The 23,419-nt window shown below is 53.5% G+C and overlaps 1 protein-coding gene and 1 long non-coding RNA gene across 2 annotated transcripts; both read left to right on the top strand.

Moving 5' to 3' along the window:
* The first annotated feature begins 2,308 nt into the window (after nt 1–2,308).
* On the top strand, nt 2,309–6,178 carry LOC123636411. Its single transcript, XR_006734521.1, has 2 exons — nt 2,309–2,346; nt 5,468–6,178. It is a non-coding gene; the product is annotated as an uncharacterized LOC123636411 (long non-coding RNA).
* A 5,411-nt stretch (nt 6,179–11,589) lies between these two features.
* Nucleotides 11,590–13,860, top strand: KCNF1 (potassium voltage-gated channel modifier subfamily F member 1). The gene has a single exon (XM_045548854.1). The coding sequence runs from the start codon at nt 12,062–12,064 to the stop codon at nt 13,544–13,546; it is 1,485 nt and encodes a 494-aa protein (XP_045404810.1). The 5' UTR covers nt 11,590–12,061; the 3' UTR covers nt 13,547–13,860.
* Nucleotides 13,861–23,419: the final 9,559 nt, after the last annotated feature.

The raw sequence follows: 23,419 nt of genomic DNA on the forward strand, positions 1-23,419 counted from the left end.
CTGCCCGTCTTGAAGCCCAGGCCTGAGGCTTGGGTGTGTGGTGGAGACCAAGCCGGTGAGCTGGGGGTCTGGGAGCCCTCATATTTTCCAGTATGAATAGGCAGAGAGTTTTCCAAATTTTAAGTTCTGCTTCCCTTAAGATCAACAATTCCTTCTTTATATCAATTCTCTTTTCTTAAATTTTACCGTAAGCAATCAAAAGGAACCAGGCCACACGGTCAACACTTTGTTTAGAAATAGCTTCAGCTAAATATCCAATTTCATCACTGGGTAGTTCTACCTTCCACAAAACACTAGGACACAAACACAGTTCAGCCAAGTTCTTCACCACTTATAACAAGGATTGCTTTTCCTCCAATTTCCGGTAATACGTTCCTCATCTCTGAGACCTCAGAGTGGCCTTTTCCATTGTATTTCTACCAGCGTTCTGTTCACAACCACTTAGGCACTCTAAGGAGACTGAGGCTTTCTCTACACCTCTCAAACATTTGTAGAGGAGTGGAGATCTGTACACTTTTAGCTTGAAAGCGTTTTGCTCGGGTCCTGGCTGTCTGTGGGCTGGGAGGCAGGCAGGACAGCAGTACCAGGTGCTCGTTACCCGGCACTGCTCTTGCTGGCGAGCAGCTCGGGACATTAGCCTTCAGCAGGAAAGGGACTCTGCACGTGCCACTCTTCCCTGGCTGCCTCCCTACTGGGGATGAATGTCCTGTCCTGTGCTCTGGGCACTGTCCTCCCCCAGGGAGGAGAGTCCCTGCAGGGGACGTGGTTCCTTTAGCCACCTGCCCCAGGCCCACCTCAGAGGGGACACCTGCATCCTCTTGCTGGAGCCATCTTTGTTGCTATCCCTCATCTGCCTCAATTTCTGCCCTCCGTGCTGTCCCTTCTGCGACCTTCCGGCTTCCCCCTGCATGTGACGGCTGTCACTTTCAGCACACCCCATCTTTCCCAGTCAGCGTTCACCTAGACCTCAGCTCTGCAGCGCACAGTTGAGTTCTCCTTCCTGCCCCACGGCCTTGGGGCCCTCCAGTGAGCACCCTGCCCTGGATCCCCGCATGTCGTGCATCCTGAAGACACCCAGACCAGGGGCTCAGCCCCCGCGAGTGGTGCTCCTCCTCAGGAATGCCTCCGCCCTCCACTGGGAATGCACAATATGCTTGAAGATCACTCAGGGTCCAAATCATGGGCAATTTTGTCAGTTTTCAACCTGATCAGTGGGAATTATATTTTAGCTATTAGCAGCCCTGCACTGGAGCTGTGCGGCCAACTGGGCAGGGAGGCAGGTCCTATGCTCCCAGGCACTGGAGCCTTTCTTATCCTTCTAGATCCTTCTGGTGGACTTTCTCTTTCTATTTTTGCCCTCCCAGGCCTCAGGAGCACCTTCATCCAGTCCTCCTCCCCTCCCACACTGCCCAGTGGAAAGAGGCAAGAGATTTGCCATAGACAGATCCTGTTCCCAGATGCCCAGTGGCCATGTCCCCGACCTGTACTTTGTCCCAGCCATGACCAATGGGTCTGAGGAAAAGAAACAGAGACCCCTAGCTGGGTTCTCTCCTCTGCTATGCTTCCTGCCTGCCCTCCTGCCTCAACTCCCAATAGCAGCTCAGGGAGGTAATTTGGCTTTTCCAGCTTTGAAAACTTCAGATTTCTGGGACTTAAGCTCTTTAGGATGGCAATCTAGCTTTGCTAAGAGAGCAGAGAAGGTTCTTTTATTGAAGTTACACTTTGTTGTCTTCTGCTTCCTGCTTTTGGTGGGATTCCTGAGCCTGGGGCTTGGGGCTTTGCTCCTCGCAGGACCTCGCAGAGCACAGAAAGCACCCACCTCCATATCCTGCTGTTTCCTTCTATGCTCCCCAATGCTACAGCCTTGGTTTGCATCCCCAAAGCCACAAACAACTGGTAAACGCCTGTTTCAAAGCTGTGAGAAAAGATCCCAGGACCCTGCTACTTGCTAACTTCAATCCAGCCAATTCCAGATTTTAAGCTTCGTTGTCATGATGACATTTCCTTGTAATCGGATGCCAAAAGTTGCAGCCCCAAGTGATTTAAGCAATAGAGGAATGTATTGGCCCATCGGACTAGAAAATCCAGATGTGGTTCAGGCTTCAGGATCAGCTTGATCCAGTATTTCAGTGACACAAGGACATCTATGGATGTCCCTCCATTCTTCCTTTGACTATGTCCATTTCCACTGCAGGCTGGCTGTCATCAGAGTTGCAAGAAAAATACCAACAGCTTCCAGAGAAACAAGCTTCCTCATCCATACCCAGAAGGAGAGGAAGTTTCTTTTACCTCAACAATCAAACAAAAGTCACTCACTACCCTTTGGAGCAACTTGGATCCAGTCCAGTATGGTGGTTTGGGACTGGGCCCTTTCTCTTTCCCCCAAACGATTATGGAGATGAGGGAGATGTATGTCAAGAGGACCATGCGAGTGGCTTAGACTGATCAGGATCCCCTCTGAAGTTGGAGGGGGGTGCAATCCTATCTGGATGCCACAGCTCCCCCACACACTGGGTTGGGGAGGAGGGATGAATGTTGGAGAGGCCAACAAGGCAGGGAGCAAGGCTGTGTTAGTGCATGTGTGAAGACAGTGTACGGATGGAAGCATTGCCCCAGTACCTAACCTCTTTGTACTCTTTTTCCACCTGACTGTTAGCACATTTTTACAGACAAGGACATGAAAGTTCATGTGTATGTTGGTGCCAGGAAGCAAAGAAGTTTGTATCTGATTTCTTAGGTCCCTTCCAATGCCAATATTATAAAAAATAGGTGCAATGAGCCATTCTTCACATCAGAGTTCCCAATGTGCATTTTTTTCTACACAGTATTATCTTCATCTTGTGGAAGAGGCAACTGAGACTCAAAGAGGTAAAATGACTTGTTCAAGGTCACAGAGCGTACACAGCAGCAGTGGGACTCAGCTGAGTTTTCTGACTCGAGATCAAACCTACCTAGATAGATACTGCCTTCATGGTCTCAGGGCATGGAAATACTTCACCATCAGAAAGTAGGAAGGGGCCTCTTTTCTTGCCAGGAGTTTGCATGTTGTACCCTTCCCTGTTCCCTGAATGTCATGAGCTCCCCATCCTCAGCTAGAGGCATCCAAGCTGAGACTGAGAGCCTGCCTGGAAGAATACAGTGGCAGAGATTTCTACTTGGATGGAAGGTTGATCTAAGCGATTCAGACACTCCAGAAACTGAGCATCTCCAAGGATCCATCTGTACACTTGTGAAGTCCTATTTGATTGTCATGACCATACCAGGAAGAAACTTCTATTCCCCAAGGGCCGTGTGGTGCAGCCCATGCTATGACTAAGGCACAGGAGGCTCTGAGGATGCGTGAACCATGTACATCCGATGACTGGGTGCTGGTTTGGAGGAAGGCACTGAGGACCATGACATCATAATTGGTTCTTTTGTACTGAAACAGCCCACAAATGACAGTAATTATCAAGTCCTGCCTGACATGACATTTTCTTCCAAACACTGGAAGAGGTTCTGGAATTTTCTCTCTCTTAACTCCCATTGCACCTTCCCACCCTCTCTTTATCCCCCTCCCACTCTGTTCCCAGTTCATGGTCAGCCCAGAACACTTTCCGCTTCCCACACTGTTCCCTTTTTCTTCCTCTTCACCTCCCCCTCTCTGGCCAGGATAGATACAAAGTTGGGGACACCAGGACTCAGCAATTGTCATGTCCTTTGGCCGCTTGTATGCTCTCTTTGAGAAACTTCTATTCAAATCCTTTGTCCATTTTTAACTGGGTTATTTGTCTTTTTATTGCTGAGTTAAAAGAGATTTTTATATATTTGGGATACTAGCCCCTTATCAGATAAATGATTTGCAAATACTTTCTCCTCTTCTGTGGGTTTTCTTTTCACTTGCTTGATAGTGTCCTTTGACACACAAATGCTCTAAATTTATCTATTGTTTCTTCGGTTGTTTGTGCTCAGAAGCATCTCATTGCTTGATCTAAGCTCACTAAGAACTCATCTAGGTGTCATTTTAAGAGTTTGATGGTTTTATCTCTTACATTTAGGTCTTTGATCCATTTTGAGTTAATTTTGCATATGGCGTGAGACAGAGGTCCAACTTCCCCCTTTTGTATGAATGGTGTCTCAGCACCATTTGTTAAAAAGACTATTTTCTCCCCCATTGAATTGTTTTGGCACCCTCTTTAAAAATCAATTGACCATAAATGTGAGGGTTTATTTCTGGACTCTCAATTCTATTCCATTGATCCACAAGTCTATCCTTATGCCAGAACCACACAGCCTTGCTTGCTGCAGTATCATAGGAAGTTTTGATGATTTGCTAACATTTTGTTTAGGTTTTTACATCTCTGTTTATGAGAGATATTGGTCTGTAGTTTTCTTGCAATGTTTTTGTCTGGTTTTGGTTTTAGGGGAATGCAGCCTCATAAATCAAATTGGGGAGAACTTTCTCCTCTTCTGTTTTTTTTGGAAGAGTTTGTGTAGGATTTGCATTGCTTCTTTCTTAAATGTTTGGTAAAATTCCTCAGTGGAGCCATATGCACCTGTAGTTCTCATTGTGGGAAAATTTCTAACTACCATTTCAGCCTGTTTATTAGATATAGGGTTATCCACGTTATCTGTTTTCTTGAGTGAGCTTTAGTATTTGTGTCTTTCAAGGAATTTGAGAATTGTGACTCTTTACACCTAAATTCAATATCTTGAACTAGACTTTACTGTAATGCCTATCAGAGTGGATACTTTTTATAGGTGAGAACAATACCATTTCACTTCTGTATTTTCCATACCAGGCCCAGAGTCCAGCATGAAACAGGTGCTCAGCTAATGTCTGTGGAATGAAAGGCAATGTGTCATATATTTAAAAGGGTCTAATGATCAAAATCTCTACCAAAGCAACTAAAGTTAATGACTGAATATATTATCTAATAGAGTTCAGAAGGGCCATGCTTTAATGAGAGAGAGAGAAATAAAGGTGATGAATAACAAAAAAGGAGTAAAAATAGAGCTTCTAAAATCATTGAATTGTACCTCATCAATAATCAAAGAAATGTAAATTAAAAGATGGCACCATTTCCACTCTTCTGACTGCCAAAAACTTTGAAAGATTGATTATACTCAGAAATGGTGAGAGTTTGGGGAAATAGAGACTTTCACCGAGGGTGCCTCTTTGCAAGGTATTTTAGCAGTATGTATTAAAATTTAAAATGTCTATACCCTTTAGCCTAGTCGTTCCACTGTAGGAATGACTCCTACAGAGATGCATATGCAAGGGCATAGGATGTATATTTATTACAGCATTATTTTAATAGTAGAGCATTATAAGCAAACTTAATATCCAGCCATAGGAGAGTAGATAAGTAAGTTCTATAAGTACTAACATAGAATAATGTCTTTGAGGCATTACTAATTAAAAAAGAAAGCAAAATGCAAATGGAAGAAACTTTCTTCCTTTTTTTTCTATCTATCTATGAAAAAGGTCCAGAAATATGAAGACCAAAATATGTGCAGTAGAATCCTAAGATGGCCCCGTGACGCCTGGCCCTGCTGTCCACACAGGTACAGTTTCCTCCCCGTGAGTGTGGGCACGACTGTGAAGATGATAGAAGTCAGTCCTGTGATCAGGTTATATGGCAAAAGGGAAAGGGTTCTGAAGATGAAATTAAGGCCCCTACTCAGTTAGACTTTGAGGTTATCGAAGGGGGGAGATCCCGTGGTGGGCCTGGCCTAATCAGGGAAGCCTCTTAAAACGGGGTCAGACCTCTGAGGTCAGAGAGATTCTACCAGCCACCTTCACAAAGAACGAAGGCTTCTCGCGTTCTATAGCGGCAAGGAAACGGACTCAGCAAAGAGGACCCTGTGCCTCAGATGAAACGGCCTCAGCAAAGAGGACCCTGTGCCTCAGATGAGGCCAAGGCTGAGGCCAACACCTCAACTGCAGCCTGGCGCAGAGGACCCAGGTGAGCCGGGCCACACGCCTGATCCATGCAAACTGTGAGATAATAACGGTGTGCCGCTCTGAGCCGCGACGTTGGTGGTAATTTGTTCACAGTAACAGAAAACGAACACACCATGTTTCGTTCTGAACTTTGGACAACAGGGAATTTGGATGCAAATATGGACTCACGTTTTTCACATCTTTACAGTAAATATATATTAATTTTGCTATTAAATAGAGGCAAATGCTAAAGGATTTGTTTTTGGATAGTTTTCTTCAACCATTTTGTTTACCCTCCCAGTGTGCTTCCAAAGCCAGCACAAAAGCAAAGGGCCTCCCGCCCCTCACCCCGAATTGGTGGCGCAAGCGAGCGCAGCTTTCCTTCCTCTGCTGTTCGCTAGCTGTGCTCGCTCTTCCTGCGATCTCCGCCCAGAGGGGTCCCTCCCCCAGCCGCCCGGCAGCTGCACACATCCAAAGTCTCTGACACCTTGCCACACATCCGGGGCGCGAGGCACCTGTCGCGGTCCTCCCACCTGCCGCCCGAGCGGGATGAGTCACAGCTGAGCCGAGGCTGGGAGCGGGAGGCGGAGGTGCGCGGACCGAACGCGCGACCCTGGGAATGTGGAGATGCGAGGTGGGGCGTCCGCTCCCCGCCCCCGCCGCCGCGCTGTGCCCGCGCCGGTCCGCGTCTTGTCTTTACAGAGCCTGTTCACACCCGGCATTTTATTCGTTCCTTAGGATCTTACAGTCAGGAAGGAAAGGGTCGCTAGTTCCATTTTGCTGATGAAAAAAACTGGGCCATAGAAAAGAAAAAAGCTTAGGCGCTGGGGCGATGATTCAGTCTGATATCCTTCCCCCTCTGCCCCATTTCCGTGGCATCAGCTCCCACCCGCCGCCCCCTGCACTTGACTTCCAGGGGCCAGAGGGTTCAGACAGGAGCAGATGTGGGGGCCTCTCCTCGGTCAGCGTTTCCCGGCGGGGCCGGGGGAGGGTGCGGAGGAGAGGGGGAGCGGAGGGGCTGCGCACTGGTGCTGATGGCTGCACAGCAAGTAATGAAATGTAAATTTTCCATGGAGTACAGAAGGGAATCTTAATGAAAGGTATTATTAAATTCAGCAAAACACAAAGAAATTTTAACAGAGCAGAACTGATTAGTCCACAAAAAGGGAATAGATTGCAGCTTGCATCATTCACAGTCTAGACAAATCATGTAGATACACATGTGCTGGTTTTAATTAGTGCCATGGAAATTCAGCATTCTGTAGCCCAAAATGTTATTATTCAAGAAATAATAAAAACATTTTAATAAAAAAATGCAGCCCAATCACTTTCCATAATGACTAAGTAGACTGTGGTTTTTTTCTCCTCCTCACTCCTCATTTAAATGAAAAACCCACATGAGGTCAAAATTGCTGCTGCTTCTTGTGTCTAATAGAAAATTCTGTGCTCCCTTCCGCCATGGTGTCACGAAATGTACAATTCTCATAGAAGTCGTATGCAGGACTGAATACATCACAGCAAGAAACTTTCCATTTTTAGCTAAAAAGTCCAGACTTTTTTTTGCTGGTTTAACCCTTCAGAAAATTCTAAATGGATCCAGGCTACTAGCTCAAGGTTCTATGCAACAGTGACCTTTAGTGAGAAAGTGAGAAGGTAGCATGTTGATTTTTTTTTTTAACCTATGGAATCCCAGCCTAATCCTTCACAAAATCCAAAGAGCGTCTATGGGGGGAGAGGATAAAGGGCCTGTGTGTGTCCAGAGCTTTGAGAAGAGGGAAGTGTAGGGAGGACTTCCCAGGTAGGGGAAGGAGGAGGATGTACCAGTCAGCTTGGGCTGTGGTAGCAAAGCCCGCAGACTGGGGTGCTCAAATAATAGACATTTATTATCCCACAGTTATGGAGGCTGGAACTCCAAGGTCAATGTACTGGCAGGTTTCATTCCTTTGAGGCCTCTCTCCTTGGCTTGCAGATGGCCACCTTCTCACAAAAAATAATAAAAAACATGGTGGAGAGAGCAAGATCTTCCTCTATCTTCCTCGTCATATAAGGCCACCAGTCTTACTGAATTAGGGCCTCACCTTATGGCCTCATTTAATCTTAATTATCTCATTAGAGGCTCTTGCTCCACATGTAGTCACATTGGGGGTTAGTGCTTCAGCATATGGATTTGGTGTGGGGGGGGCTGGGAGGAAGAAACTATCCCGTCCACAACAGAGGTGGCAGTGCGAGGCAGAGAGAGCATGGTGAGGCAGAGTCACCCCACCTGACCCACAGGCTCCGTCTACTCTGGCCAAGCAAATGGGAAAACCCCAGTTTCCTGCTGGGGTATGGTGGGATTTGAAGGGGAGGCACCTGGGCTTGAGCACATCAGTAGACCAAACCCTGAAACTTGCCAGGGTCTGACAAGGAGGCCGGGGCATGAAGCATGCAGGTTGGAAGGGAAGAGGCCTGTGTCCTGACTGTGGAAGGAAGACCACCCTGTGGCTGCCCCTCAACCCCTATCACAGCCAGGCCCAGCCCCACTCAGCTCTCAGGTGACTCTCACCTCCCATCACCTCCCTGACCCCAGGTCTGGGGCCTGCTCAGAGGACCGTGTCTTTTCCACAGCCACACCTCAGAAACCGCCAAAGCCCAGCTCTGTGGGATGGCTGAGCAAATTAAGGTCCAACACAGACCGTGCAGGTCCTCGTGGCTTTCTCAATTGTGTGCATCACTCTGTTAGTGCGTGATGAAGCTGCCTCTCATTCCTTCTCTCCGCACACCTACCCGGCACCTGAGTGTTCAGGCCCTGTGCTGGGCACAGTCACAGAGAGAAATAATCCAGATTGTGCCAAGGGCGGGGCAGGAGGCAGACAGGCCAGCACTGCATGAGCTGACCCTGTGGGCAGAGGGCTGTGTGAGCACATGGGGAAAGGGGCGCAGTCCCCAGAGACCTCCTGGAGGCAGTGAGGCAGTGCAGCACACGCCAGGGATGGGTGGGCACAGCGCTGCTGCCAGAGGCACTGCGTGTGCAGAGCACGTGGAGGCCAGCACAGTGCCAGGACCCAGGCTGGGGTCTCCCCACCGCTGTCTGCCTGGGAGGCCCAGCCCCACTCTCACTGCCCCGTGTGACCTGGCTCAGCATCCTCAGACCCCACCTGCCCAGTGGCAGCCACTGGCCACACAGGGCTATAAACAAAATGTGGTCAACTACCTACCTCCTTACCAACCTCCACCTCTCACACACCAAGTCAGTATCTCCCCAGCTCTAAATCATCCCTGGGCTGGGGGCCAGGCAACCAGAGACCACCCCTGTAGTCCAAAGCCCACCACAATCATTCCAACCAGCCAACCCTAGCCTGCTCACTCTGCCCTGCTCTGCCTTCCCCTAGACACCCCAGTAGAGGCTCCAGCCTTGTTTTCACCTCACCCCTGCTTCTGCATGGTCTCAGGACATGTTAGTAATGAATCCCTCTTTCAACGGCGTTGACCTGTGTGAGCACCCAGTACATAAGCTGAAATCCTGGGGGTGTCATTTTAGTACACAGCCTCTCCTGGGCTGGCAGAGGTATCTGCAAACTCCTGGGTTCCTGCAGCACCTTGTACACAGCGACGGTACCAAGGGGTGGGCATCTGCCTGAGGGATCCACATCAGACACCCGGATGCAAACCCAAGCCAGCAATCACTGTACTTCTAAGCAAATGTGGCCCCTCCCTCTTCCAAAGAGAGGGCCACCCCTGGGCGCCCCCTGGGGAAATTCAGAAAGCACCACTTCTTGTGCCTACTCTTGTTACAGGGATTACCCCAAACTGTAATCATTATTCACAAAAAAATATATTTTCCACTAGAGTAGAAACCCCATCCCCACACCTAGGAGGGTGTGTGTGTGTATGTGTGCATGTGCACATGTGTGCCATAAAAGCTCAATAAATATTTGAATAAGTGATTGAATGAATGTTACTAAACTCATTAAACTCAGACTAAGACACAATTTGAATTTAACCCTCCAGGTACTAGGGAGCAACTAAAGACAACTAACAAGGGGCGTAACGTGAATAAGGGCTGGAAGATGAAGGTGGAATGTGTGTTGGAGGCGTGTGTTTCACTGGATTCGAGAGAAGAGTATGTCTCAGAGCCGCAGGCCCATGGTCATGACCAGCTCCCCTGGGTGATCTCAGCAGGTTACCTGACTTCTTGTTTCCTTAGAGTTGCTGTGCGAATTAAATGAGAAAAATACAAAGCAGTCAGAATGCTTGGTGCATGGTACGTGTAGAATAAATGTTAACTGTTATTAATACTCAACCATTCTGAGCCTCAATTTCTTACTCTGTAGTAGCATGTCATTAGCTGATTCTAAATGGAAACAAAGTAAATTTGTAAAAACAAGTTTCACCAAACAATACTTGCTTTGTGTGATATACCCTAATATATTCAGTTTTATGCTATCTCATTAAAGAAAAAAAATACTGTCAGTGACCCAGTAAATTGATTTCATTACCCATTAATGGGGATGACCTTAAGTTTAAAAAACCCAGCCTACAGAATATATTTTTACAGACTTTATTTTTTAGAGCAGTTTTAGGTTCATAACAAAATTGAACAGGGAATACAGGGAGTTCTGTCTCCACACCAGGGCTCTGTACTTGTGACAATGGATGGACCCACAATGACACATCTTTATCACCCGGAGTCCAGAGTTTACATTAGGGTTCACTCGTGGTGTTGGACATTCGCTGGGTTTTGACAGCTGTATAATGACACACAGCCACCATCCTAGTGTCGCAGCACAGTTGTTCACCACCTGTCCCTCTAGACTGTTTTTCAGCGGAGTCTCCAGGCCATGGAGACTGCTCAGTAATTTGCAGTGTTGATGATGCTGACGAGGATGATGGTGAACTGGAAGCAGGGAGAGGCTTTAGACTAAGCCAGTTAGGAAGCTGCTGTAATGGTTCAGGCAGGTGAGGTCAGGAGGCTGCTGTGGCTCTGGAAGCTGGTGGCTGTGGTGTTGGACTGTGGGACAGGACATGGTGGACAGCGAGGACTTGGAGGCAGAATTGAAATCTGCTGAACAGCGGGGCCAGTCAGCTGGGACAGCCAGAAAGCTCTGGATTAAGAGCTGGCCCAGCTGGGCTCTGCTCCCATTTCACTGTGACCTCGGGCAAGTCCTTTCTACGAGGAGACTGGACTAGATGTCCTCATCCTACAGCGCTAGGGGGAAGGTGAGCTAGTGCCGCCAATGTCAGGGCAGCGTTAGAGAGGGGTAGGAAACGCTTCACGGGTCAGGCGGGGTTTTCCCTGGGCCGCAAAAGACCGGTGGGTCCAATACCCCCGGAGGGACCGCGGACTCAGGAGCAGCCTCCGAAGGGGCTTCCTTGCGCATGTTTTCCTGCCCAGCAACAGGCGGCCTTGTTCTTTCACCATCCACCCTCTCAAAACAGCAGTGAAAGGCAAACTTTCCAGCTTGAGCCCGCCTGCCGCTTTAAAGCCGGGGTTCCTGGCCCCTCGGCGACCGGTTGCGCCCCGGGAGGGGCGGGCGGTGGCGCGGTGGCGGCGGCGGCTGGGCGGCAGCTGTGTCCGTCTGCCCAAGGGTTAACCCGTTCCCCTGCAGCTGCCGCGCGTGCCTTGCAGAATTTCACCAGAAGAGGGTACAGTTTGAAAAGCGCTTGACGTCAGGCTGGAATTCCTATTGTGTTTAGAAACGGCTTGGGCAAAGCCAGACCAAGTTCGCTCTCCGCGCACCTCGGCGGACAGCGTGGGTCCGCCAGCCCCGGGACCAGCCCGCCGCTGCCTGCGCGCCCCGGGGCGGAGGACGGTGCCCGCCGCCCACGAGGAGACCCGCTCCGGCAGGAGGCCGAGCCGAAGCCGCGGATCGCGCTGCCCGGGAGCCGGGGGTGAGTGCCCAGGCGAGGCCGGTGGCTGCGAGAGCCTCGCCGGCGCGCCCGGCGCCCGGATGCCCGCCCTGAGCCCCGCCGCCGGGTGCATGCCTCCCCCGCGGCGCGCCCCCGCCTGCCGCCGCCCGCTGTGACCGCCCTTCCCCGCAGGCGGGCGCCGGCCGGGCTCTCCCCAGGGCCGCGCACTGGTGGCACCGCCAGACCCCCGGCGGCGGCGGCGGCAGGGGGCGCGGAGCCGAGGCTGCGCGGGCGCGCGCCGGGAGGATGGACGGGTCCGGGGAGTGCAGCCTCCCGGAGCAGGGCAGCCCGGGCTCCGCGGCCGGCGACGACATCGAGATAGTCGTCAACGTGGGGGGCGTGAGGCAGGTGCTGTACGGAGACCTGCTCAGCCAGTATCCCGAGACCCGGCTGGCGGAGCTCATCAACTGCTTGGCCGGGGGCTACGACACCATCTTCTCCCTGTGCGACGACTACGACCCGGGCAAGCGCGAGTTCTACTTTGACAGGGACCCGGACGCGTTCAAGTGTGTCATCGAGGTGTACTATTTCGGGGAGGTCCACATGAAGAAGGGCATCTGCCCCATCTGCTTCAAGAACGAGATGGACTTCTGGAAGGTGGACCTCAAGTTCCTGGACGACTGCTGCAAGAGCCACCTGAGCGAGAAGCGCGAGGAGCTGGAGGAGATCGCGCGCCGCGTGCAGCTCATCCTGGACGACCTGGGCGTGGACGCGGCCGAGGGCCGCTGGCGCCGCTGCCAGAAGTGCGTCTGGAAGTTCCTGGAGAAGCCCGAGTCGTCGTGCCCGGCGCGGGTGGTGGCCGTGCTCTCCTTCCTGCTCATCCTCGTCTCGTCGGTGGTCATGTGCATGGGCACCATCCCCGAGCTGCAGGTGCTGGACGCCGAGGGCAACCGCGTGGAGCACCCGACGCTGGAGAACGTGGAGACGGCGTGCATCGGCTGGTTCACGCTGGAGTACCTGCTGCGCCTCTTCTCGTCGCCCAACAAGCTGCACTTCGCCCTGTCCTTCATGAACATCGTGGACGTGCTGGCCATCCTCCCCTTCTACGTGAGCCTCACGCTCACGCACCTGGGCGCGCGCATGATGGAGCTGACCAACGTGCAGCAGGCGGTGCAGGCGCTGCGGATCATGCGCGTGGCCCGCATCTTCAAGCTGGCGCGCCACTCGTCGGGCCTGCAGACCCTCACCTACGCGCTCAAGCGCAGCTTCAAGGAGCTGGGGCTGCTGCTCATGTACCTGGCAGTGGGCATCTTCGTCTTCTCCGCCCTGGGCTACACCATGGAGCAGAGCCACCCCGAGACGCTGTTTAAGAGCATCCCCCAGTCCTTCTGGTGGGCCATCATCACCATGACCACCGTGGGCTACGGGGACATCTACCCCAAGACCACGCTGGGCAAGCTCAACGCGGCCATCAGCTTCCTGTGCGGTGTCATTGCCATTGCCCTGCCCATCCACCCCATCATCAACAACTTCGTCAGGTACTACAACAAGCAGCGTGTCCTGGAGACGGCGGCCAAGCACGAGCTGGAGCTGATGGAACTCAACTCCAGCAGCGCCGGCGAGGGCAAGACTGGGGGCTCCCGCAGTGACCTGGACAACCTCCCGCCAGAGCCGGTGGGGCAGGAGGCACCGAGCTGGAGCAGCCGGCTGAAGCTCTCCCACAGCGACACCTTCATCCCCCTGCTGACCGAGGAGAAGCACCATAGGACCCGGCTCCAGAGCTGCAAGTGACATGAGGGCGCCCCAGGCAGAGATGAATGGGGTGGTGGATGGACAGATGGTGTGGCAGGCATGTCGGCCACGGCAGAGAGGGGCTGTCCTGTGTCCCCCCACCCTCCCCTGAACAGACTCTCAAGGCCCTCCTGGGCATCTCTGACAAGGCTGGGTAAGACTTCTCTGTGTCGCCTGCTGTCCAGAAGCCGGGGAAGGGCAGGGGGTGCAGAGCCACAGGGCCGCGTGGGGCGAGTGGAGGCCATGGCCCGGCTGGCGGCAGGAGCCCACGCCCGCTTCTGTATCTCCCTCAATAAAGCCTCCTGCTCTGTGCACCCTCCCGTGTTGTAGGTTCTGTCACAGGCTGGCTGTCACCCCCAAGAGTGGCTCAGGCACACCCCAGTGCCAGGCCAGGAGGTAGGTGTGCCGCCCGGGGAGTGGGAGCTATTTTTAGTTGAGAGCTAATTAAAGAAGGGCTCACAGCCCAAGGAGCCTTGCCACATTCCGGGAGGCTCTGTGCAGGCCAGCCTTCCTTCTGGTTCCTTCTGGGGAAGAGCTCAGTCCCCGAGCCCGCCCGGGAGGCGACAGTGCACACAGCATCCGGGCAGGGGGGTCACCGTTTAGTTGTCACTTAGGGAGTGCCCTTTGCACGACTCTTCCTATGCCTTCCAGTGACCCTGCTAGGTAGGTAGTCCCATTTTACAGAAGAAACTGAGGCCCAGGGTCACATGGAGCAGGAATTTGATCCCAGATCTGATGATCCCAAAGTCTGTGTGTCATTCTCTCTGACACCGGATGGTCTTGGGATAGAGGCATCTGCTTGGGCTCCTGAGGGAAGGGTATGCAGACCGGGAGAGGTGCTGAGCTTCCTCTGTGCAGGAGTGCCTGTCCTCCAGCTCTTCTTCCTTCTAGCCCTGCTACCTTGATCTGCCGAAAGGACAAACCTGAGCATGGCGCCTGGTGGCTCACTGCCAGCCCACGCAGAGAGCCCCAGGGGAGCAGAGTCAGGCTGAACTGGGTTTGAAGCCCAGGCCATGCGCAGGGGATCTGAGACACCTTTGAGCTGGTGCCTCTCCCCCACTACTCCCTTACTAGCTGTGTGACTCTCGGCCTGTTGTTAACCTCTCTGATCCTCATTCTGATCATTTGTTAAACGGGGATATAATAAGTACCTTGGAGAATCCTGGCACTTACTCTGTGCCGTGAGGGAGGGTGTCCACAGATCTGGCTGGGCTTGCAGGTGGGGAGGGGTGCGGCAGGGCATTGTCACACTGTTCTCAAAGACTAAGAGTTGGCCCCAGCAGGCCCCTCTCTCTGGTTTTCCACCTTCTGTAAACCCCAGAGCTCTGTTCTTTCTTCCCCTGCTGGGGCAGCTGGTGCAGAGGGAGGGGCCCTGTGGCGGGGGCAGGGGAGACTGTATGAAGCAGTGGGTGGTGGTCGTCCCTGGGCTGCCACCAGCTTAGGCCCATCTGTCCCCTTCTGTGGGCCAGGTTTTCCCATATGTCTAATGAGGGATGATATCTTGGGGCCCCTTCTAGGCCTGACCTTCCAGGATTATGAAGCCTTGGGGGCTCAGATGCTCTGTGGTGGGGACTCCAGGAGGTGGGAGCTGCCACATTGTAGGGGGCCTGGGAGGTCTTGGGTCATCCCTGTGGGGTGAAGGGCTCAGCTCCAGGGTTGCAAGTGATATGGGAGCATCCCAGGCAGAGATGGACCGGTGGGGCAGGCAGTCGGCCCTCTAGGCAAGGCCCCTCTGTGTTGCCCTGAGCCCTGCTGTGTCCCCTCCCTCCAAGCCTCTCCAGAGAAGTGCTGGGTCAGGGCACATCACGGGCAGAGCAGTGAGAGGTGGGGCTGGGGCAGTGAGGACTCAGTGGGAGGGAGGAGAGGGGACTGTTGTGAGGGGTGGTCTGTGGTTCCCGGGCTCAGTGGGGTGCTGAGTGTGGGGTTGCCTCTCTTTACCCCCTTGGCCCCAGAGTCCTAGGGAAGCCCCGGAACCATGCTGGCCTTCTCAGAATGGGGAGAGGCTCGGGGATGAGTCTGGACCGGAGGCTGCCGTCCTGTCCTACCTGGGGCACAGGGGAGGGGCGGTCAGTGGAGAGTCCTGTCCTACCTGGGGCACAGGGGAGGGGCGGTCAGTGGAGAGCGCTCACAGCCACACAGCCATCTTGGAGCTGGAGCTCATCTCATCCGTTGTGACTGAGGCCCAGAGGTGGTAAGTGGTTTGTCTGAGATCTTCGTAAATTAGTATTAGGCAGGATCCTGACCCCAGAGGAGCTGAGTGTGAGGCTATATCACGGAGGAGCGACCTGGGGACTTTGGGAGCCAGGAAGAATCCCTGGGGAATCTTTCTGGGGCATGGGTTCTTGAACTTTGCTGTACATTAGAATCACCTGGGGAGCTTTAAAAAAATCCCAGTGTCCAGGCTGTACCCGCTACCTATTAAATTAGAATCTCTGAGGGTGACATCCAGGCATCAGTATTTTTTAAACTTTAAAGTGCATCCAAGCCATCTGGAGATCTTGTTAGAAAGTAGACTTTGAATCAGTAGATCTAGGTTGGCCCCCGAACTTCTGCATTTCCAGCAAGCTCTCAGATGAAACTGACACTGCTGGCCCAGGGACCCTGCTCTGAACAGCAGGAGGCCAGAGGGGAAGTTGGCAAACTATGGCTGGTGGGCCAGTTGGCCTGCTACCTGCTTTGGTACTGTGAGTTAAGAATGGTTTTTATACATTTAAATGGCTGAAAAATTCAAAGGAAAAATAACATTTTGTGACATATGGAAAGTACATAAAATTCAGCCTTCAGTGTCCACAAATAAAGTCTTATTGGAATAGAGCCATGCCCATTTCTTCCGGCATTGTTGGGGCTACTCTTGAGCTACAAGGATAGAGCGGAGCAGTCGTGACGGAGATCATGTGGCCTTCAGAGCCTAAATTATTTACTCTCTGGCCCTTTACAGAAAAGGTTTGCCATTCCTGGGCAATAGGAAATCTACGTGAGGCCTTGAAGGATGGGTAGGAGCTCACCTGGGAGAGGAGGTGGAAAGAACATCCCAGGAATAGTAGGAGACAGAGGACCCGCCCCAGAGAGGGACAGAGAGTGAGGCCCCCTCTTAACACAGGGCAGTTGCAGGGATGTCAGCGAAGAGCCCTCCCTTCTGTCCCCCTCACAGGGTCCCAGGGCTCACAATTCCCTCTTTCCTTCTTACCAAGAATCCCCCACTCCTGGTTTCTACAGCAAGTTCTCTGCAGTCCTGGCTCCGCTTTGGCAACTGGCTTCTTTCCCTCGTTTCCCGACCTCTTGTCCACAGTCCTGTCCAATCTCCCTGCCCTGGGGGTCAGCGCCTCACATGCTCTTCTGCTTGGGAGAACCTCGCAAGCTCCTTGTTGGCTGCTAGTGACTACCCAGAGAGAGAGAGAGAGAGAGAGAGAGAGAGAAAGAGAGAGAGAGAGAAAGATACGCTTCTTGGCTTCTTGGAGCTGCACAATGTCCAAGCTAGCAGGACAGTCAGGCACCGTGGGGTGCAGCCCCCACTGCACAGACGGGAGCACTGTGGCCGAGTCACGCACAGTTGGGTGAGGGGGCTTCGCTAAAGGCCCCTCATGCCACAGCCCCAGCGCGGGGGCCACCTTGTTCTAAGGTGGGAGCACACAACGAAGTGCTTTTCAAAAATAGAGAATTTTGGGTGCAAGACCGTGTGTGTGTGTGTGTGTGTGTGTGTGTGTGTGTGTTGACAAATAGATGCCTGACTTCTAAATGAAAGGATGTGGTAGATGTTTCAGAAACAATTTCATTTTAGCCTCAGAGTAACTCGGCTCAGTGAGCTAGTTATCCTCAGTTTTACAGATGGGGAAACTGAGGCCCGCAGGGCAGAAGCAACAGGCTAGTGGCTGTGGCACTCGTTGGTGGCAGAGGGAGCAGCCAAGCCCAGAGCCCCCGGCTGACACAGTTCCCGGATCCGGATCGTGCACCTCTCCAGGCTGCCCTGAGGACTCAGCGCCAAGGGGCCCCCCTGCTTCAGATCTGACCTGAGCTTCCTAATAAGGCGAGGCTGCCACCACCCGATCCCTCTGGAAGGCTCACTCCACAAACCAGGCACTGGTTTCGGTGGTGGTGTTTTCTGAGGAAACACAGAGAAGGCAAACCGTTTCCTTGGGTCAGATCCTCGGGCCACACAGAGTTTGGGGCCCACCTTGGCCATTGTAGGAGGGGTCTGGAGCTCAGCCTCACTTCTGGGGTCTGGAGGTACCACACAAAACAAGGAAAACCGGGAGAAAAATCTGCAAAAATGGCAAGATCTGGAATGACTTCACATACACTCCCCGAAGAGAGCAGCAGAGGCAGGTAAGTCACAGGCAGTTGCCCTGGGCTCCCTGTAACCTGCCCGCCTGGGGGGTCGGCCAGAGGCCAGGCCCGCGTGGGGAGCGCTCGCTCCTAAGGCAGGGGTCTGGCCTCTCCCTTGCCCTCCGCAGGGGCTTCCAGCCCCTCCCACGCTCCTGGGTGCAGCTGGTCCCCTCCGCCCCCCACCCCAGAGGATGAGTAAGCCTCCTGAGTCTCCTGTCATCTCCCCAGGAGATGAGGGACGGGGGTGTTTCCAGAGAAGCCGCCAACCTGTCTGCCCCAGCAAGACAGCCCTGCGCACCACGCCGAGAACACGTACCCGCGGCTTGGGCGGGGGTTTTGCCGACACCCAGACTCGGGTGGAAGTTCCCCCGAATGCTTTTCTGCACTCAGAGCAGCCCAGGCCATACCTACAGTGAGGATGTAGGTTTCCAAAAGGAAAAAACAAAACAAGGATTGGGAGGCTCTATAAAGCTTAGTCATTTTTTGTTTTTGAGATTGTCGCTATCAGCCAGCCAGGCTTGGCGCCGGGGCCGACATAGTCACAATGTTATTTCAGTGTCCCCTCAGCTGGCAGAAAGGCACGATTGCTCTGGCTGCAGGTGAGACCCGTGAGGTCCCGTGAGTCCCAGGAAATTGTCAGCAAGTCACATGGCTCAAGAGAGGGCATTGCGGGGCTCAGCCTGGGCCTGCCCCTTCCCTTGGGCAGTGGCTCTCCCCAGGGAGGGAGGCATGGTGGCCACCACTACCGATGCTTCGATGCTTCGCTTCTGGCTTAGCCTTGGGTCGCTTTCTGGGCCACAGGCCTGGCTGCAGGTGAAGGAAAGACCTGCCCGGGTGGGCACTGCCGGCAGCCACATGTCTTCTCCCCAAACGCAAAATATTGTGCCTGTTGTCAAGGGCTTGGCTGTGAAAAGGGGTCTGTGCTTGCAATAGTGACAGCCCAGACCCGAGGGGAGGTGTAAATATTAATATATACAGGCCGGGCTTCTGCTGGTGCATATGTTGGCTAAGCTGTCAGGAGCTGTCACTCAAAGTCAGAGGCTTTATTTCCTGTGTTCTGGTTTTCTAGCTCCTTGCTGGATTTAGCTGGGTGGATCTGACTTGGCCTTGGAGCACAGACCCCAGGGAGGTCCCATTGGAGACCCGTCCCACCCCCCCACCACCAGGTTACAGGTGAACTGTAGCTTCAAGGAGCACCACTGCTGCCCACACCTTGCTCCTGAGTGGGTGCGGGAGGCACGGGCCGGAGCCCTTCCTCTCCCCGCTTGCAGTGTCTCTGGCCACGTGGCCAAGTGCAGACTGCTGGGCTGGCACTCGAGGCCCTCCACACTCCGCTACAGGTGCCCCCCGAGTCATCTCCCGCTCCCCCAGCCCTGGGCCCTCCCTGCCTGTGCACAGACCATCCCTGCCGTCCTCTCAACTCTGCACCATCAGGATTCTACCCCTGCTGCAAGACCGTTCTCGTAGGTAATGCTGCCACGGTGTGGCCTAGAGAGGGGTCCTGGCTTTGTAGGGGCAGAATTGGGCGGGAGAGATGCCAGGGTAAAGCAACCTCACTCCGAGTCAAGGGAATGGACTCTGGGGAGGTCATGAGACTGTCTGAAGCCACATAGCAGCTGGTGGCGGTGGGAACCAGGCCCCCTATCCTGTCTCTGCACTCACTTGCCTTCTGTGTGTGTCTCCTCCCCACCCGCCCCACCCTCTCCTGCCTACAGGTGTGCGCCTAACCAAGTCAGAGCTGAGGTTTTTGCAACTAGGCTGGAAGATAGTCCCAGCAGCAGCTACCCCGTCACCCACACGTGTGGCGTGCCAGGGCATCAGAACAGAGCCCGGGGCTCACTGTTCTCCAAGTCCTTGGCACACAGTCCTTGTTCATTTCAAATCTTCATTGAAAATTCTTGGTGTTTTAAAGGCCTGAAGTTCACAGCCAGACTGAGGGATCCACCTTGTCCTGCTTCTCATAAAGCTGGGCACACACCATGAGTGTGCCGGGCCTCGAGCATGCGTGTGTACGTGTGTGTGTGTGCGCGCGCGTGCATGTGTGCGTGCATGTACAAATCTGTTCCTGCTTTCTAAATGACAAGAGGAAGACTACTGCATGCTTTGTAGCTCTATACCTTCCCCGAGAACCTGGTTCACAGCCAACAAGGCAGGGACTGTGGACGGCTTTATTTCCTACCCCTAGAAACGCCAGCCATATTCTGCACCTGGGACCAGATGGACATAAAATGTTGGGGGTAGGGGGGCCCAAACGTTCTTTTGGGCTGGCTGCCCAGAGCACAGCAGGGGTGAGGGCAGGGGAGCAGCTGACCTCTCTCAGTGACCGACACTGTGCCCAGCATTTGGGACATTTTCCAGAAACCTGAGGCTCAGGAGCCTAAGCGACTTGTCTGGGCTTTCTGTCAACATGTGGCAGAGGGGCTGGGCCAGGGTGTGCACCCCACGTGGGGACGAAGTCCCTCTCCGTTGCACCTCACACTGCCTTTCCTTGGTGCTCCTGGTGGTGGGACAGTGGCCTGAGATGTGGTGTCGGCCCCGGGAGGACAGGTTTGTGTTTGGGTAACAGATGTATCTCCCAGCACCCAGAGCGGTGCCTGGCACATAGTTGGTGCACAACGAATGTCTATGGGATGGACTTATTTATCACCCGTGCTGTGCATGGTGCTGTGCCCTGGGGTGGCCACACCCAGACTTTCTCTTCCTTAAATTCTGCGTGTGGCTGTCTCTCTAGAGTGGGGTCACTGCGTCTCACCTCTGTGCCCTGTGCCTAGCACAGCGCCTGCTGGCACAGAGAAGTGTCCTCTCTAAACGTTTACATGGAATACTCTAGCACCTAATTGCATCCCCAGTGAGGAGGCTCAAAGACTTCTTGGTCAGAAAGCTCAAACGTGGGGATTTATAACGAGCATCTGCCCAGCCGGGACAGCCCTCCGCAGAGTCCCACTCTGGGTCCTGGTCCAGTGAGGGAGGGACCTCAGGCCTGCTGCAGACACGGAGTGTGTCCATGGGGCCACATCCACGTGGCTTGCCCTCTCCACCTTCCCTTCTGGGACAGCCCCAGCAGTTGGAGACCCAGGATTTAGCCTGTGACATGTGACGTCTGCAAGCCCCCTGTGCTCTGGCCTGCTGTGTCCCTGGACGGGAGGAGGGTGGGCTCCTCCGGTTGGTCACAGAACACCCCTCTGCACCTCCCAAAGGTGCGGTGAGCTGAGGGATACCCGCTGAGAATGTCAGCCCTGGTATTTTTTCTTTCTTTTAAAAAGGGTCATTACTATAAATTTTTTTCTAACACACAGAAAAATAAAATGAATGCTATAATGAACATCAAAATACCCGCAAACTAGATGCAACAGTTTTTAGTTTAGTATTTCCCATTATCTGCTAAACCTTTTAAACGTGCCCAACACACAGACAACCTTCTCCCAAAGACTCCAGCACGCGTCTCCAAATACAAAACAGCAACGTTCTCCTGCACCCCCTTCATCGCCACCGTGTGATGCCACACCTGACGACATCTCCACGTGTTTTCAAAGCCACCCCCCTTCTGTGACTCTGTTGACACTGACCAGCGCCAGGGGCTGGTGGGCACCAGAAGAGGCTGGCGCTGGGGCCCCTGCTGTGCCCGTGACCAAGTCCCTCCCCTGGCCTGGTCTCCCGGTGGCCTGGGGATCTGCAGGCCGTCACGGTGGGAGTTTCCAGCCACACCTCCCTGGGCAGGGCGGGAGCGAGCAGGCAGATGAGGGACAGGCCACACGGATTCCTCTGTTCCTGAGGGGCTCGCTTCAAAGTGGGGGGACTCACTCGGAGCAGGCAGCACTCAATGTGCAATCGTACTGGGAGATGGGAGGAGGCTGTTTTATTTAATATTTGCAGCCCCTTCCCCAGAGCCCCTCAGTGCCTCTCCGCTTCCAGCTGTAGGTCCAGCTGTGCACCTGCGTTCTTCCCAGAGGGTGTTCTGAAGTGACACTGGCACCAGAATCCAAGGTTTCCCCCCACTTCCCAAGGAAAGAGGACAAGCAGAGGCCCAGAGGGGTGGACAGACAAGGCAGCTGGAGGGTCCCAGCCTCACCCACTGTAGCCTGGTTCACCATAATAGCCCACTCACTGTCCCCTGTCACCAGTCTTGGCTATTTCCTATGTAGCAGAGGAATTTGTCTAAAGTGCCTGCAGATCGAACAAGTTATCGCCTTGCTTAAACCCCCAGTGCCTTTTGGGTGAGGTCCAAGCTCCTTGGCATCCCTTGAAGCCCTCTGTGTTATTGCTCCCTGTGCTCCACTTGCACACGGGACATCCACTGGCAAGAGACCAGGAAACCCGAACAACACTGACTTAAGGCTAAAGGCATGTGGGCTTCAGGCTTGGCTTGATCCAGGAGCCTGGCTCTGCCTCTTCCACATGTGGGCCTCATCTCTGGCTGGTGGAAAGATGGCTGCCGTGGTGTGTGCCTGACCTCTACAGAAATGTCCAGAGAAGTGGCACTGTCTTCCTGAGGATTGCTTCAGAATGGAGAAAACTTTCCCAGGAGCCCCCAGCAGATACCCCCTCATTTTCATTGGCTTAAATTGGATAACATGTGCAGTTCTGAATCCATTCTCACAGTTAGAGGAAGGCTACTCGATGAGGCCTGGGTTTACTCCATCCTTTCACAGGGACAGGATTATTGTGGCCAGCTTGGACTATTCAGGGCCTGTGTGGGCCCCCTGACTGCATGGGTGAGGGTGGCTGAATGTTGGAGACTCCACGGACTTCACCTTTGTCTACCGAGTACTCACATGGACACACACAGTCCATTTTATTAAGCATCTACTACATGCTGGGCATCATTCTGGCCCCTGGGGATAGCTTAGTGGGTGACAAAGTGCCAAGTCCATGACTGATGGAGTGTGTACCTATGTAGTCTTCAATGTCAACATGGAATGACATGCCTTTCATATCTACATGTAATTCAAATGTCTTCTCCAAGGCAGGTACCCGGGGGCTCCTGTGGTCACTGTGTCCAGGTGGCCCACCAGGCCTTTGCAAAATGCCCCTGTCCCCTTCAGGTCTGGATGCTGAGCCTCAGAGTTTGGTGGCCTATGGTAAATAAATAGGTCACCTATTTATAATCGTCGACTACTCACACACCTGAAGTAGCCAGTATTGGAGAAAGTGGCAGCGAAAAGCTCACATTTGGAAAACGGGCAGCCCAGTTGCCCCTGGCCCGCAGCACTTACGTCTGCTGGGGGTTAGGAAGAGCTGCTTGGTGAGTGGCCGGGCAGCCTTTGCTTCTGCACTTTGGGAAGACATCCCCAGTCCACTGTCCCCCACCACCCCTGGGAGCCTATCCTCAGTGGGCTGCAGGCCCTCCGAGGCTGCGTGGGTCTGGCAGTCGGGGGCGAGGCCTGGGGCCTGCCCTCTGGGTTCAGGGTTTCTTTGACACTTCTCCCTTTAATGCTTTGTAGGCTTCCAGCCAATTCCATGGTCTCCAGTAGTTACAAAGATCTTGTCCCTCTTTTCCCCTTGGGAACCCATCTCTGCCGGCGGCAAGGCTCTGTCACTGCCCATCATCCC

The sequence above is a fragment of the Lemur catta genome, chromosome 4 (genome assembly GCF_020740605.2).
Source record: "Lemur catta isolate mLemCat1 chromosome 4, mLemCat1.pri, whole genome shotgun sequence".
NCBI lineage: Eukaryota > Metazoa > Chordata > Mammalia > Primates > Lemuridae > Lemur > Lemur catta.